Source organism: Mastigoproctus giganteus, chromosome 2 (assembly GCF_048544385.1).
Source record: "Mastigoproctus giganteus isolate SK-2022 chromosome 2, ASM4854438v1, whole genome shotgun sequence".
Taxonomy (NCBI): Eukaryota; Metazoa; Arthropoda; class Arachnida; order Uropygi; family Thelyphonidae; genus Mastigoproctus; species Mastigoproctus giganteus.
The window spans coordinates 144,210,085-144,228,506 of NC_143576.1; the positions used below are offsets into that span (position 1 = coordinate 144,210,085).

Sequence of the window (18,422 nt, forward strand, 5' to 3'; positions counted from 1 at the left end):
TGCCTGACGATTTTAAACTTTCAATTTATAAAAAAAATTGTAAAAAAAAGCAAAAATAAATAAAAATGCCGTTGTGGTCAGTGATTGGCACTAATCGAGGACTACATGTATTTAGCTTTTAAAAATTTGAATGTGATATCTATCATGATTTTCTGCTTACTAGGAGTTCCGTATCCGGCAAAGTTTGTTAATAAACAACGTAGTTCTGCCTCCATATTTGTTATATGGAGAAAGAATGAAGTATATTTGTTCAGTACTTCAATTTCAAGTTGCTCTTCAACATACACATTTTCTTTTACAGCAATTCAATTTAAATCTCACTTTGTTCCCATTAAAAACAAATACCACTGCGACTATAGTGCATGTTTATTATAGTCATAAAATTTAGTGCAGTATGCCGAATTCTCTGAACTACGAACTGTGCTAACTGGAATATACATAATAAATAATTATTAATTATTTATGGTTATTAATAAATAATAAATATTAATTGATTTATAATATCCCTGAAAAATTACTTGAATAATAATAAATGGAATACATCTTATTAAAAAAATAATAAAAAATAAAAATTGTAATGGAAAAAATTCACCACACATTTTTCTATATGTGGCAATTAGCGGTGGAGTTGCACAACACAGATCTAGAGGAAGGCTAATTTGTGTTTGATTCAGACCTGACAATTGGCTAGGTTGACATTTAAATTTGAATTTTGTGTTACATGCTATTATTTTAAAAATAGAGAGCAGTGACTATGACATTACGTTAGTGACTTTAGTTTGTCATTTTTTATTTTTGCATTTGGATCATATAGGGACACTCAATCTCTCGATGGATACAACTGAAATAAGTTTTTTTCTTATTTTTATGATTTTATTTTGAATATTGGAGTACCTTAGCACCCAGGCAGCAGAACTGCACCTTGCCCATTATAAATCCTAATTGTTAATTTGCTGTATTATTTTTCACAGTAATTAGTGTTCCTTTCTTCAATCAATAATCTCAGAGACATAACCAAATCTGCCTTTTTAATGTTACAAATGAAAACATTTGATTGTAATTGCCTAAATTTAAATCATGCACTAATTGCTTACAACAAAAATGGCACACGGGCTATCCTGTATGTGCAAGATGTGATACATGGCAGCAGAGGCAATATAGCTTTCAAGATAGTAAAAATTATATCTATTACAAAAATCAGATAGAAATGAAAACATTATGCATTATATCCACTTTTTTTCTTTTTTTTTTTTCACTTAATGCCTTTATAGGGGCACATGGTCATTAGAGCAGAGCTATCTAATGTCAGCTTTTAAGTGCATCTCATTAAATACAGTAAGTCCACAAAAAAAAAAAAAAAAAAAAAAAACAGCAACACAGACTTGAATTAATGTGAAATATGGCAGGTACGTGAGAGTTCTCTGAAAAACCAACAAGAAACAGGAAGTTGATCCCCAATTCTCAAGAAATACGATATCCACAATTACAAAGACAAATGGATTCACGAACTACAAAGTAATGATACAGATCACTAAATTAAATTTTGCCAAGGCAACAAATATCAATGACAAAGCACTGAACTACCACAGCAGCAGCAGCAATATACACACTATTGAACAATAACCACACCAGATAGGGCCAACTTGAGTACAAAATGATCAATGGGTTGTGGTGTGGGTAGATTGGGTAATTGGTTCACACTTTTTTTTATGGCAATATAAAAGACAAAACATATCTGCAAATCTTTTCCTAATGCCCATTCTGGACAATGTTCTAGAATAGGCATTAAGAAAAACTGGCAAAGCTGTGGTTCCAGAAGAAACATGCCTCACCACCACATGTTGTTATAGTCATTTGGAACTTTTTAAATGGATTGGACAGTGAGAGTCCTTTGAATGACCACTTAATCATCACACACCTTTTCTGTTTTGATTTCTCTGTGTGTGTGGGGGGGGGATCAGCCATCTACATTGAATATCGCAAAAACAGGGCAAATTGAAGGAGAAAATCATATCTGAACATGGAAAGGTCAGCATTAGTGTGTTAAGTTATCATATATCTGGAAAACATTATTCTCAAGATATAATGCAGTTGACAGTTATCAAATTATTTACACTTTAATATTCCCTATGATACAAAACTTTTACATCTTCCTGCAATGTACTACTGTAGAATATTTTTGAAAGGGAACACGAACATGGTAAAAAGCTAATTATTTACTTTACTCATTTGTATTTATTAAATTGCCCATAACAGTGATAAAGTTACTTTAGAACTCGGTAAGAAGAGTTCAGTGGTCACAAACACAATGCCCCTTTTCTTATTATAAATCTTTACTTTAGCAGCACATAAATATACTGTACTGTTACAATTATCCTTCATAACACATGCTAGGAACTTGATGTTGATGAGAGAGAGAGAGAGAGAGAGAAGAACAAAAAGAGACTTCAGATTACATATAAGTTAAAACATCAAACTAAAGCTAGGGTTGAATATTAAAAGAAGAGCAATAATTAATTATATAAATTAAGTAAGTGATAAAAATAAAGGAAAGCACTGTGGCATAAGTGCAAAATAGATTGAAAAATCCATCAAAATTTTCCTATATATTTTCCTAGACCTCAGAGAAAGCAATTTCATTCATAAAATGTTAAATTCTCTATGACTTGAATTACATCATATATATAATAAGTAAAAGTAAAACAACAAACCTCAAACATATGAATGAAATCTTTCTTTGATGGAGATGTAACCAGTTTGCTACTGATATGATGTGGATATCCTTTTCCTGTTAAAAACTAAAACATTCAGGTCACAATTAAACTATCATATATGTCACAAAGATTAAAGAATCTGATAAACTTAAAAGCAAACTTATTTGTATATAAAATATATTTAAATTCTAAAATTGCCAAAGTGTTCATTATTCATTATATATAAAGCATACAACTGTGTCTACCTTCATCCAAAATGAATTTTTTTTTTATAAATACTTATCACATAAAAGTCCCTCCAACTGAAGGCTGTTATTTCTTTTAGCATTAAAAATATGCAAATTTTCTTAGTATGATACGCACAAAGTGTTGTTTGTTATTAGAGAGGTAAGAAACTAAAATTCATATTCAATTAAACTAAATAAGGAGATTGTTAGGGAGTACTGAATGAAATGGCTGGCATTTTCTTTGATCTAACAAGGTAAGCTAGTTTCTATATAAATTTAAGTTTTTGACCACTTGTTTAAATTTGTAGTGGTGCTGCAGTCCTTATCAATAGTAATGTGTGTGTGTGTGTGTGTGTGTGTGTGTTTTTAACCAGACAAGTAGTTTAAAAGTTCCATTAAAATAAAAATTTGCCATCAGCTTCGACACCATTGTCTATAGCAGGGGTCGGCAAACCACAGCCTGCAGACCAAATCCGGCCTACGGGTTAATATTGCTTTTTTACATGAAAAAAATTTTAAATAAATCAAATTACACGTTGCAACAGCCGATAGTCGAGTTGAGAATAATGACTGCACGTGGCACTACTGGTGTCGCATATTCGCATTCTGTCATCTACCGTAGAACAAGTGTTTTCAGCATTTCTCTCAGTTTTGCTGTAGCGGCGCACGTGGTATTGTCTGTCACAGCTCTCTGCGATCTTTTTTTTTTTCCTTTTATTTATTACCCACTGTTTCCATGTCACCCTCAAGACCAAATATGAAGAGAAAAGTGGACTTCAAATGTTGTGCTTTTAAAGCTGAATGGAGTGTGAATTATTTTGTCATAGAAATAAATGACAAAGTATTATGTTTATTATGTAATGACACAATAGCTGTGCGAAAAGAGTACAATATACGTCGTCGTTACCAAACTAAGCACGCGGCACAATATTCAAAACTCACAGAAAATCAACGGAAGCTAAAATTGGAAAGTTTAAAACGTAATGCATCATCACAACGCAATTTATTCGTTAAAATAAAAAATTATAATGAAGCAGTAACTAAAGTAAGCTTACGAATAGCTCATTTATTAGCCAAGAAAGGGAAACCATTTACCGATGGTGAATTAATTAAATCATGTTTGCTTGTGGCAGCAAAAGAAATGTGTCCAGAGAAAACGTATTTGTTTCGATCTGTCAGTCTTTCGGCGAGAACAACTGTTAGAAGAGTTGAGGACATCGGGAGCCACATCAGGAGTCAATTAAAAGACGAGGCAAAAAATTTCAAGTGGTTTTTGTTGGCCCTTGATGAGTCTACAGACATTACTGATACTGCCCAATTGTTGCTGTTTATTCGAGGAGTCAATACTGAGTTTGAGGTTACTGAAGAATTAGCTTCTATGAATAGTCTGCATGGAACAACTACAGGCAAAGATATCTTCAAGGAAGTCGAGAAAACGCTAACACAGTACAATTTGCAATGGAATCAGTTAAAATGTGTCACAACTGATGGTGGTAAAAATGTGTGTGGAATGGGGAAAGGATTAGTTGGACAAATTTTTAAAGCTTGTGAAGAAGCTAAATGTTCAAAACCTCTGGTAATTCGTTGTATTATTCACCAGCAGGCTCTTTGTGGGAAACACCTCAATCTGTCATGTGTTATTGAACCAATTGTGTCAGCGGTTAACTTTTTTTGCTCTCGTGGACTTAACCATCGTCAGTTTCGTGATTTTTTATTAGAGATCGAAACCAAATATACCGATTTGCTCTACCATACAGCAGTTCGATGGCTCAGCAATGGAAAAGTTTTATTGAGATTTTTTGAACTAAGAGAAGCAATAGAAATTTTCCTAAATGAGAAAAACTGCCGACAACCATTATTATCTAACAATGAATGGCTATGGAAATTAGCATTTGCTACAGACATCATGGGATATCTTAACGAATTTAACTTAAAATTACAGGAGAAAACAGTGCTCATATGTGAAACGTATTCTATCGTAAAGTCATATTGTCAAAAATTTGCATTGTTTGAAACACAAATTACATTAACCAAGTTTGACCATTTTCCATGCTGTAAAAAATTTCAAATATTAGCGAAATCCCCATTCCCAAAAGAATTTGCGACAGATATATTTTCTGAACTTAAACTATAGTTACAACAGCATTTTTCGGATCTTGATGCAAGTGCAAAAGACATTTCCATATTTCAAAATCCATTTGGCTGTACAATTGAGGAGCTTCCATCAGACCTTCAGTTGAAAATGATTGATCTGCAAAATGATGATATGCTAAAGGTTAGGTTTACAGAAATGGATCTAACCCAATTCTAAAAATATCTTTCGGAAGATAAATACGGTCAATTAATATCATATGCACGGGGATTTATATCTGTATTTGGGAGTACTTACCAATGTGAAAAGATATTTTCGAAAATGAAATATGTAAAATTGCAATACAGATCATTATTAACAGATGACCATTTGCAAACAACTTTAATGATAGGAAGTAGTAACTTCGAACTCCAGTATGATGAAATATTATCTCAGAAAAAACAATTGCATTCATCGCATTAGTACAAAATTTAACCAGTTCTATAATACATTTATTAATAAATGGAAATATTTTATTCATTTTTTTGAAAGTGTCAGCATGCATATAAATATTATGTAAAATATCACTTCCTAATAAAAAGATTTTGAACCTGTTTTTTTTTGTTGCTCTATGAGTAGAATTACCCATGTAAATATCTTCGAGCTTGCTATCTGGCCCGAGGAGCCTAAAAATTTTACGATCTGGCCCTTTTCAAAAAACGTTTGCCAACCCCTGGTCTATAGGGTAAGTATTTGCTTCTCAGTCAATTTATTTATACTTTTGTAAAAAAAGTATAAATAAATGCTATAAATACTGTCATATTTTATTATAAAAATAATATAGCAGTTTATTATATGAACTGTAGTTCGGAATTTAGAAAATTAGTTCAAAAGTAGTAGTAGTAGTAGTGGCATGTGATGCAAGAAAGCAAGTGTATGAGCTTATGCAGCATCAGCCAAAAAAAAAAAAAAAAAAAAAAAATTCACACTATTCCCTCCAAATGCCTGTCCAGTTCCTCCTTAAATTTATTTAACCTGTCAACTTCCACAACGACAGATGGAAGTTTGTTCCAGCAATTAACCACCCGCTGGCTAAAGGCAAATTTCAGCACATCTATTCTATATCTGTCTTTTCTTAATTTGAATTTATGCCCCCTTAGGTTCGTAATCTGAACAAGTGGAAGGATTCCATCAGAATTCAGCGTGCTCAACCCATTCAAAGCCTTACGTGCCTCAATCAGATCACCGTGCAGGTGCCTAGTCTCCAGCCACTGCAATTTGCAGAACTTAAGCTCTCTTGGTAAGGTGATCTCTTCATTCCCCTCACCAATCGTGTTGCCCTTCTCTGTACACGCTCAAGTAAATCTACATCCTTCCTAAAATGAGGCCTCCAGACCTGTACGCAGTACTCAAGGCGTGGCCTGACCATTGCCTTATACAGAGGGACAATCACCTCCTTCTCCCTGCTTGCAAAATTCCTATATATCAATGACAAAACCCCGTGACCTGCCCTGGCAGCCTGTCTGCATTGCTCAGAAAACTTCATATCTGACTGCACAATTACTCCCAGGTCTTTTTCATTTTCTACCACCTTAAGTGTATTACCACACAGTTGGTACATTTCTCTGGGGTTACTTCTACCCATATGCAGTACTTTGCATTTGTCAAGGTTAAACTTCAGTTGCCACTTCTTAGCCCATCTGCCCAAATTATCTAGATTTTGTTGCAGTAGCACACTGCCATTACTGTCATTAACAACCCTGCCAACCTTTGTATCATCTGCAAACTTCAACATTAAGTCTGATATACCTTCATCAATATCATTGATAAATATACAAACCAATAGTGGACCCAACACCAAACCCTGTGGGACTCCACTAATAACATTAGTCCACGAAGAGAAGCACCCATTGATTACCACCCTCTGTCTTCTCCCACTTAACCATCCTTTTATCCATTGTAGCAACTTACCCTTAATACCATTCTGCTCCAATTTGTACAATAGTCTTCCATGCGCAACAGTGTCAAAAGCTTTCCTGAAATCCAAATATATGATATCAAAATTATTTTTTGCATCCAGTTCCTTGATAACCACATCATAATATCCTATCAAATTTGTCAGACAAGACTTTCCCTTAACAAACCCATGCTGTGTCTGAATTATTGCTGCAGTCTTGTCTAGATGTTAAGAAAATTTATAGCAGGAACCAATTTACAATATAGTCTGATTAGTGTCACTTGCATTTTTAAAACTATTCAGTATTTTAAAAAGTAGTCATCCCCCCATTTGCGTGGGGGTTACATTCTGGGAAAACACCGTGCAGTCGAAATCCGCACAATGCGAAACGTAGTTTATATGACGTAATGAGGGTTCCGTACCTGTACACAAAAAAAAAAAAAATTAAATTGAAAAAAAATTTTCTTCATTCAGTAAGAAAAGAAAAAATTAGCAACATGTCCATAAAATTAATCTTGCTAATACTTAACCTCTAGGTTTTTAATCAAAATTCACTGCTTCTTCGTCGCTGTTTTCCTGTGATAAACTTGCAACAGCATCTGGCACTTTTCGAAAAAAATTAGTTAAAATTGTTTGCTTAGAAGCATGCTGTTTTTCTCTATAAATTTCTTCATAAGGAACTAAAGCTAATGATAAAGTTCTGTGAAAATTTAAACCCCTCTCCAAATTAGGATTCATATCCAGAGCTTCTTGGCTAAGCTGATTTGCAACTTTTCGTGGTCAAATTTTTGTGCATCTTTACGTTTTTATCATTTTTGTTATCTTCTTCTTCACATTGTAAAAAAATATTGTCCACTAATAATTGTTCTCTATGAAATTCAAGGACTTCTGTGATATCTGCTGGTTCCAGTTCTTCAAATCCCCCTCCGCTAATAATTTTGCCAATTCTCACAATCTCAACTACTTCCAGCATTTCGGCCGTGGCTTCTTTAGTGCAGCTTTGTGGCCATAGCTTTTTCCACACTGCATTCATTGTTGGGTTCTTAACTTCACCCCCACACAAATTCAATATTTTTTACAGCAACAAAAATGTTATAATTCCACCAATAATCTCAAATTGAAAGACTGCCTATTCCATCAGTAGCTTCTACCAATTGTAAAAAAGATCTTAGGTAATAGAGTTTAAAGGAAGCTAAAACACCTTGGTTCATCAGCTGAATTAACAAACTTGTATTTGCTGGAAGAAAGGTAACTTTCACATTTGAGTGCAGATCAGACAAATGTGCAGGACTGGGCGCATTGTCAAGAATGAGCAAGATTTTGAATGCTATGTTCTTCTTCAGGCAATATCTTTTTGTTTCAACACAAAAGCAATCTAAAAATCAATCCTCGAAGATTTTGACTGTCATCCAGGCTTTTTTGCTCGATTTCCAATGAACTGTTAAGGAGTTTTTGGTATTCCTTTAAAAGCACAAGGATTTTCTGATGTATAAATTAAAAGCAGTTTACACTTAAAGTCACCCTTTACATTGCCACATTACAAAAGTGTTAACCTATCTTTTGCAGCTTTGAAACCTGAGGTAGTTTTCTCTTCTTTTGAAATGAATGTTCGGCTTGGCATATGCTTCTAAAATAAGCCGGTCTCATCAGCATTAAACATTTGACTTGATAGATAGCCCTCAGTTGCAATAACATCCTTTAAAGTTTTCAGATACAAAGAAGCTTCCGTATCTGCACTGGCTGCTTCACCCATTAATTTTAGATTGTGAGGACGAAGGTTTTTTAAAATTTTCAAACCAACCCTTATTAGCCTGAAAGATGTCTGCATTGGATGGACCAGCTTCTTCTTCTTGTAAGTGATTAAATTTACAGAGCTTTGGTGCAAATAATATCTGAACTAAGAGGCATTCTCTTTTGATCCAGAAGGAAAGTAATTTTACAGTTTTCTCTATTAACAGATTTCTCACTTTTGTAGTGCTTTTTGCAACCAATGATGTGGAACAGATAACTGAACTTTTAATTTTATCAGTATTTTCCCTAATTCGTCGAATGCTAGATTCATTTATGCTGTATTTCTTGGCCAATATCACAACCTTTTCACTATTTTCTAACTTCTTAACGATTTTTAATTTTTCCTCTAAATTTAAAACTTTTTTTTTGTTGTAGCTTTCTTCATTTTAGGCACTAACTAAACAACACTTTATATAGACAAGAAATATTAAATCAGCAAAAGCGATGCTTACCGATTAAAACACTTTATGTTGCGTGAACCACAAAAAGATTCTGTCTGAACAGCTAACATAGGATAACTGATGAAGGGGGTTCCGAATGAGGATGTTGTTTCAAAAATAACTGGACAAACACACCATCATTTATTTCTATGTTTGGTTACAAGAATCAGTTTTGAATGCCTTTGTAATATTTTTCTAAAGCACATTTCTGGAGATCACGACCATAAAACAATAAAAACAATTTACACTTTCCTGTTTATTGAGCTTTTCTGTTAGTGCAATCTAATTATAAAAGGGTAGTAAACTCGATCTTATTGCATTTGCGATAATACCGATAACTGGAATTCTGTGGGATTTTACATTGTGGTGAAATGTATTTCTCCTTCATTGAAATCTTCAATCAGGTAAAAAACATAAATTTTCAAAATCTGCTCTTCATTCCTATTTTTGAAGATTCGTAAACAAAAATCACAACTTTTAAACTGGCTCACATAAATTTATAAAATTTTTATGACCACAGACTGAGGAAAGTTTGTCTAGTACTAGTTTAGATATTTTATTGATTCAGTTCAACAGTTTTAATTATATAAAGCTGGTTCAACTTACAAAAGTGAGTCATTAATTATGCATTTAATGTTGCATAATTATAGGTAATGCAAATTTAACATTATCTATAATTTGGCATGCTAAAAAATTAAGCATTTAATGCAAATCATTGATACTTTCTATTTTCACAAATGCACTACCCTCCAAAAAGTATGTGGACACATCACTTTTGCACTGACATTGCTGGTTATTTTATTAGTATCAGTCCCTTTGGCCACTATGACACAATCTACCCTCCAGGGTAGACTTTCCACCAATGAAGAATAGAACCCAGCAGGCATGGTCCTTCATTCCTCCTGCAGAACAATGACCAAATAAATTATCAATGTGCAACATGTTGGTCTGGCCTTCACTCAATGTTCCAGTTCCTCACATAGGTGTTACACAGAGTTCAAATCAGGATTCTGTATTACCATTCAAATTTTTGTACTTTCATGTCCATGACCCATTCTTGAACAGTACAGAACTATAGCATGGGACATTATTTTTATGAAACAAACTTGAGTCTATACCAAAGAATTTCCAAATCACAAAAACAACATGAAAATGACCAAAATGCTAAGGTAGGCATTGCCATCCATGAGTCCCCACACAACCACCAAAGGTCATGAGAAACAATGCTGACCATAACCTCTGCCACATAACTTTATCCCCACTCTTTGTTCTCTTTGCCAGCCTAACCCTTTTTTGTGGCACTTTGTAGCTGTTATAGGCTTCGATACTTTTTACTGCTCTGTAACTTTTCTAAGTCATCTTTTTCTGCTCAAGTAATCTGGCAACTTCATTATTCATCCAACTTGGAATTCTCCTTGCAAAGAATTTTTTGAATGGTATATGCACATTCAAGGCTTCTGTGATTAATGTTTTAAAGGTATATCATAATTCAGTTGTATTCTCTCTGTGAGATATCTATCCAGTTAATTGAGACCATGTAGTGCTTTAAACTGTCGTAATTTCCTTTCCTGAAATTATAATCCATTCCTTTGCCTTTAACTACCGCTGCTTCTCTCTTCATCCACTGTAGAACTCTGTAATCACTTCCAGCTACTGGTTCCTGGTACTGTCAGTGTTATTATGTCATCTGGTTCATGGGTGATGATCAGGTCTAGAATATTCTTTTCTCTAGTACTTTCCCTGACATGTTGGTACAAATAACAATCATTTAGCTGATTTAAAAATTTTGTCCCCCATGTGGAGTTTCCTTCCCATTTGCTCAATCAATTAGAGGCAATAAAATCACCCATAATAAGATATTCATGCTTACTTGCCCATTCTATTTACATGTAGAGGCTCTCATCATAATCTTCACAAACATCTGGCCTGTAGATTACATCCATTCTCATTATACCATCACTTCCAACTATCTTACACCATACAGATTCTATGCTAGCATGTGAAATGCCTGAATTCGGGAAAGCTTTCATCGTGCTCAGGCTGCTTTTGATAAAAAGCATGATACCACCACCATCCCTTCTATCTGTCCCATCTTTCCTAAATACATTGTACATACTGTGCTGAAACTCATTATCCCCTATTTCCAGGTGGCACCACATTTCCATAAGACGTATTGTCAGCATTACTTGTCCTAACCAGCAGTTCTAATTCACTCATTTTACTGATGACACTTCTGACATTACTGTATAACCAATTAAGACTTAGTGTTCTTGTATAGTTAACTTGTAAGATCCCAAGTCTTACAAGAATAAATAAAAGGAATAATATTAATTTTATTAGTTAGAAAAAAATTTTTTTTTCTTCTAACTAATTTCTCTAATTCTTCTTTGTAGTTGGCTACAAAGAACCTAAGATAGGGTAAGCTAAGTGCTTTTGCACCTAAATCCGCACAGATATTCATCTAAAATAGACTGCTGATTAGTTATGCCAATTTGAGCAAGTACAGAACAATTGGAAGGTGACAATGGATGGTAAGTTTGATTTCTAAAAATATAATGGTTAGGAATGCGGGTAATGGCTGGAAAGATATGGAGAAAGGAATAAAGTCACTTTCCCAAATTATCCATTAATCCTGGTATGTGCATGAGTAGAGGAATGGATTGTGACACTGGTAATGGAAGGTAACTTAAGCTTCTGGTACCTATAATGAAACTGACTCTAGAATGCATTTGAAAAACAGAAGGGCATCTGTTTCTGACTACGGGCATAACAAACCGGATTAAGGGAAAGTGTGGTTCAGGGAAAGTTCCAGAAGGAAGTGGCTCTGCAACCTTTTTACTTCGGGTGGAAGGATGCCCAACCATATAGCACATGACGGAAACAAAGTTTTGAGATGAAGGACAAATTAGAGAAGAGATGCTGGAAGAGAAGGTGATGGGTTAAGAAAAAAGGCGGGAGCATGGGAAGAATTTGGTATGGGAGAATGGAAAAAGAAAAAGGGTTTTTGTTGGTGAGTGGTGTCGAGAAATGAAGGTTGTCATTTCGTGTCAGAAAGGAATGGTATGTAGAAGTGCCTGTGTTTAATGTGAACATTTGGAGGAGTGAAGATAGTAGCTGGAAATTGAAATGTTAGCCTGGTGAATAGCCTGCTGAATGCCTAAGAAGCCCGAGCCTCTTCATAATAAGAAAATAAAAGATAAATGGATGCAAATCATCACCATCGGTTTCTTTAAAGGAGAACCTAGGAAAGGAATGACTGAAAATTCCGTAAGCCAAGTAGTAGTAGTAGTAGTAGTAATAGTGGAATGTGATGCAAGAAAGCAAGTGTATGAGCTTATGCAGCATCAGCCAAAGAAAAAAAAAAAAAAAAAAAGAAAAAAAAGTCACACCATTCCCTCCAAATGCCTGTCCAGTTCCTCCTTAAATTTATTCAACCTATCAACTTCCACAACGACAGATGGAAGTTTGTTCCAGCAATTAACCACCTGCTGGCTAAAGGCAAATTTCCGCACATCTATTCTACATCTGTCCTTTCTTAATTTGAATTTATGCCCCCTTAGGTTTTTAATCTGAACAAGTGGAAGGATCCCATCAGAATTCAGCGTGCTCAACCCATTCAAGGCCTTATACACCTCAATCAGATCACCATGCAGGTGTCTAGTCTCCAGCCACTGCAATTTGCAGAACTTAAGCCTCTCTTGGTAAGAGGATCCCTTCATTTCCCTCACAATCTTGTTGCCCTTCTCTGTACACGCTCAAGTAAATCTACATCCTTCCTAAAATGAGGCCTCCAGACCTGTACGCATTACTCAAGGCGTGGTCTGACCATTGCCTTATACAGAGCGACATTCACCTCCTTTTCCCTGCTAGCAAAATTCCTATATATCATTGACAAAAACCCACGACCTGCCCTGGCAGCCTGTCTGCATTGCTCAGAAAACTTCTTGTCTGACTGCATATTTACTCCCAGGTCTTTTTCATTTTCTACCACCTTAAGTGTAGTACCACACAGTTGGTACATTTCTCTGGGGTTACTCCTACCCATATGCAGTACTTTGCATTTGTCAAGGTTAAACTTCAGTTGCCACTTCTAGATCCTGTTGCAGTAGCACACTGCCATTACTGTCATTAATAACCCTGCCAACCTTTGTATCATCTGCAAACTTCAACATTAAGCCTGATATACCTTCATCAATATCATTGATAAATATACAAAACAATAGTGGACCCAACACCGAACCCTGTGGGACTCCACTAATAACATTAGTCCACAAAGAGCAGCACCCATTGATTACCACCTAACCATCCTTTTCACTTAACCATCCTTTTATCCATTGTAGCAACTTAACCTTAATACCATTCTGCTCCAATTTGTACAATAGTCTTTCATGCGCAACAGTGTCAAAAGCTTTCCTGAAATCCAAATTTGTTGCATCCAGTTCCTTTGTAACCACATCATAATAGCCAATCAAATTTGTCAGACCAGACTTTCCCTTAACAAACCCATGCTGTGTCTGAACTATTGCTGCAGTCTTGTCTAGATGATCCTGCAATGCATCTTTAACCAGTGACTCCATTATTTTACCCAGAACACAAGTTAAACTAACTGGTCTGTAATTACTCGTGTCACCCTTCAATCCCCTTTTGTGAATTGGGGATACATTTGTACATCTCCAGTCCGTGGGAGCATCCCCTGAGTCCAAGGATGCTCTCATAATTATGGCTAAGGGTTTGCTTAGTTGCTTTGCCGCCTCCCTTAATATAACTGGATAGATCCCGTCCACTCCAGGTGCTTTTCTTAGGTTTAACTTCAACAATTTCTCCTCCACTTTGCTCTCAGTTATTACAAAATCATTAAGTATCCTGCTACAATTTGATAACCTTCTGCCATTTTCAAACCTTAATAATTCCACATGTGTGAATGTAGATACAAAATACTCATTCAGTTTGTTTGCTATATTTGTTTACAGGCTAGCATATATCTGCCATAGGCTTCTGAGTCGCTTGATAATTTATATGCATCCCATGCATTTTTCTTCTCTGTTACGAGTCTCATTAGTTCATTAGATAACCATTTAGGCCTAAACCTTGAACAATATGTCTTAATAGGTATGAAAAATTTTAAAAGTACAAGGAAGACGGCTGCGTAGAAAGACCAGAAGAAGTGGGGAATCATCTGTTGGATGTCTGCACAAATAAAGAAAGGGCAGAGAAAAGTAAATCCCCTGAAAATTATATTGGTTAATGGTTAGAATTCGCTCAGGACTGATACTTGTTAGCCTTATTGACCTATAGCTGGAAATAAGCCTAGAACACATGTGCATAGTAAGAAACTGGGTTAGACAGAGAGAGAGAAAAAACACCATTTATCTCAGATATAAAGGCATTAAGAAGAATGTATAAAGTAGATCAAGCCTGGGCAAACTTTTTGGCTGAAGGGCCACATTAGGAATTCAAAAAGAAGGCGGGCTGCATGTAAAATATTATTTTTAGATATATATTATTTGTTATCATGAAGAAGAAATATAACATAAAAAAAATTATTCTCTAACAACCAAGAATTTAATGAGATGAATGGAACTGTTTTACATCTTTTAACATTTTTTTAATTTCGGGCGTTGAGATTCTTAAAACTGCTTGTAAATGTTCATCGGCGATGCTTGATCGTAAAGAATTTTTATTTAGATTCATGATGGAAAATGTTTGTTCACATATGTAGGTTGATCCAAAAATAACCAACATTTTTCGGGAAAAATCTTTAAGTTCGCCGAATTTGTCCAAATTAAGAGTATTGTAAAATTTACAGATTTCCTCACAACGGTATCACACTTTAGATCTATAATCTGAGTTGTTGTAGTTCACTCGGTGCACTATCAATTTCTATAGAAAATGGGTCGCGCACTATCGCCAAACTTGTCTCAATTTTTCAGAAGTCGCCAAATCTTTGTGAAAAGTCGTCATTTAAAGCGTTGATAATTTCACAATATTTTTCGAATTTATTTTCTGGAATCTTCAGCAACTTCATGGTTGGAAAGTGGTCTGCCTTGTTAATCAATAAATGTCGAAAGAACAATTGGAGTTTTAATTGAAATCTATTCAAACTTTTTACCATATCATGGGTGTATAAATTTTTCCCTTGTAACACGGTGTTGAAAGTATTTAAGTGTGTCACGATGTCCAGGGTAAACGCAAAATCACAAATCCATTTATTATCAGTTAATTCGGGAAGTCCATAATATTTTTCAGTTTTAGAAATAGAACGATGTCATCTTTAAGATCCCATACTCGCCAAAGAACTTTTCCTAAGCTAAGCCATCGAATTTGGCTATGAAAAGGAATATCTGTGTACTCGGATTCAATCTTGAAGAAATTAACGAATTGTCTATGTTTCAGGCCCCTCAATCGTATTAAATTTACTAGTTTAATAATGCAAGATGTGATGTTCAACTTTTAACACATTTTCACATAATACTTGTTGATGTATAATACAATGAATTGTAATTAAATTATAATCAGGATAATTTTCACAAATTTTATCCGGAATTTTCTTTAATGCTCCAACATTTTTACCTGTCAAACTTGGTGCTCCATCAGTTGTTATGCTTACCATTTTGTTCCATTGTAAATTATATCTTGTTAAGCATTTTTCAACTTTTTCAAATATATCAGCTCCCGTTGTTTGGTCTTTAAGAGATTCCATTGAAAGAAGCTCTTCAATAATTTCAAAATTAGAGGTACATCCACGTATGAAAATTAATAACTGCGCAGTATTCTTTTGGTCGTTACTTTCGCCGAGAGCTATCGAGTACCATGTTATGGATTCTAATACTGATAATAATTGCTCATTCAAATTTGTATCGATACATTCAATTCTTCTTACTACGGTTTGCTGAGATAAACTTATATTCTCAAATTTGTGTTTAATGTCAGGACATAATTCCACAAGCTTTAGTCATACATTCTTTAATATAGTCCCATCACAAAAAGGCTCGTTGCTTTTCGCAATTATATGAGAAATAACAAAACTTGCCTCTACAGTAGCTTCTTGTTCCTTAGTTAGCCGCTAAACACATTTTTTTGTCTAGATAAATTTTGAATCAATCCATCAGCAGTTTTCTTTCTTGCTTTCGGAGTTAAATTAGTACCATATTCGGAATGTTTAGGTGAAATGTCTTTTAATGTTGTACTCTTTGAACACTGAGACACTCTCCCGGCAGATGAGACAAATAATCGCATTATTTATGTTAGCAAAAAAAAATATTTTGTGTTCCACTCTTCATTGAAGACACAATGCTCTTGTTGAATTTTTGGTTTTTCATTCATTTTTAAAAGGGCGTAAATATTATTTTTATCGCTACTGGCACCAAGATGATAACCGAAGATAAAGCAAAAAAACTAACTGTGGGATGACCATCATAGAATACAGATTGGAACTGCGGCAGGTCAGCAGTCCCATCCTATTCCTACCATCATCGGTTGTCTGTTACCGTAGTTTTGCGGGTTAGTTTATAATCGCAAATTATACCGTTATAAAAGCGCCCGTTGGCTCGCTCAGATTCGCGCACAATTTCAAATTCTATCTCAATTTGAACAATACAGAGATGATAAAACAATTTACAAGTCGACAAATTGTATAATGTATTACATATACAATTTATTTTTCAAAAAGGCGTCGCAAAAGGCATAAAATAAGTAAACTGTTTTTCGAAAATACAATTAAAGCTTGCGGGGCGCATGCGGCCCGCAAGCCGTAGTTTGCCCGGGCCTGAAGTAGATGCTCATGATTATGTATAAGTGCATTAGGAATAATATATATTTATCCCTAAGTTTTATATGTTTGTAACAAAAAAATTTTTAAGGGAAAAAAAGGGTAGATAGTTAATTGATAACTGGATTCAGGAATAGAATTTTTTTTGTAAGACTTAAAGGATTGTTTTCAGAGAATAGTATAGGCTGAAACTGTTAAAAGAAATATGTTGTATAAAAAAAAGAGATCAATATAAATATGTACAATGAGTATGTATAAAGAAGGTAGAAGGAAAGCTTCTATTGATCCTAAAGGTAACCTTAATTAAAAGTAGTGTTGTACAATTTTTAGAAGGCAGGTGGTGATAATATTTCTTAGCATTAAATGAGATAATGCTGTGTAAACTTTGACATTGAAATAAACCTTTGTTACGTTTAGAATTTTAAATAAGTGCCTCATTATTCTAAGAGAAATGTTCACTACCCTCAAAAAAGGGGGAAAAAATTCATCAATCTTAATCTGTACAAGGGAAATAAATATAACCTCAGTGCCCAGAATCTTCTGTGACAGAAAGAACAAAATTAGTTGTCAGGTAGCTTGTGAACTTTGGAGGAGTGAGGCACCAGTTTGTTTAAAAATTGAAACAATAAACAACTACCTATTTTAGGTTCCAAAGTACAGGGTATAACAACACATAACCATATGGATAAAATATATAAATAGAAAGAAATCCCGGTTCTCACAAACTACCCTGACACACCCCTTAAAGTTATTTAAGCTCGTTCTCTGGCATTTGCTACCCATTCATTTGAAAAGTTTCTGCCCTCAGAACAACTTGCCAATATGTTCTGCTGGGGTAACAAACAAGAACTCTTGAGGCATGAGCAAGCATTACTTTGACCAATATTATCAGATAAACAAAGGTATCTATATTACCTTTGTCCCCCCCCCAAACTAGCACTTTCCCCAAACCTTTAAGATATCCTCAATAATACTGGCAAAAACCCTTGCACCACCTTTGTTTAAATGTATCCCATCTCTACAAAACATATTCCTTCTACCTACAAGTGCAGGCCAACTGATAAAAATTTCTCCCAAAAGCCTTGCAGAGTCCTTCAAGTCTTGAGTAATTATATATGCTGAAAGCCTCCACAAGGCTTTCACATATAATCCCTATCATGTATGGGCAGAATTGCAGACAATGAGTCCAATTCCAGTTCCAATGAACTAAGCAACACTGCTCCACCCAATAAGTCCATACACAATTTTCCTTTGCTGTTATCAGGTATGAGAGAAATCTCACAGTATAATGGATATGGAAGAAGCCTTATAATCTCCACTTTCCAAAAAGATTAAAGCTAAGTGTCAGGAACATGATGCATGATGTCATATTAAGGGTTTTTGTAGCTGAAAACCCTTAATATGACAATTACATGCCAAAATGACCAGCCTGTTTGCATCTATATAGCAGATCA

The 18,422-nt window shown here is 34.8% G+C and overlaps 1 protein-coding gene across 1 annotated transcript in view; it reads right to left on the reverse strand.

The window, feature by feature from the left end:
- Window positions 1-18,422, reverse strand: part of LOC150089632 (kinetochore protein NDC80 homolog) — a 110,606-nt gene that overhangs the window by 69,945 nt on the left and 22,239 nt on the right. The window contains exon 4 of the mRNA XM_090390058.1: window positions 2,712-2,798. Within this exon, the coding sequence (XP_090246184.1) occupies window positions 2,712-2,798 (87 nt within the window). The remainder of the gene's footprint in view (window positions 1-2,711; window positions 2,799-18,422) is intronic.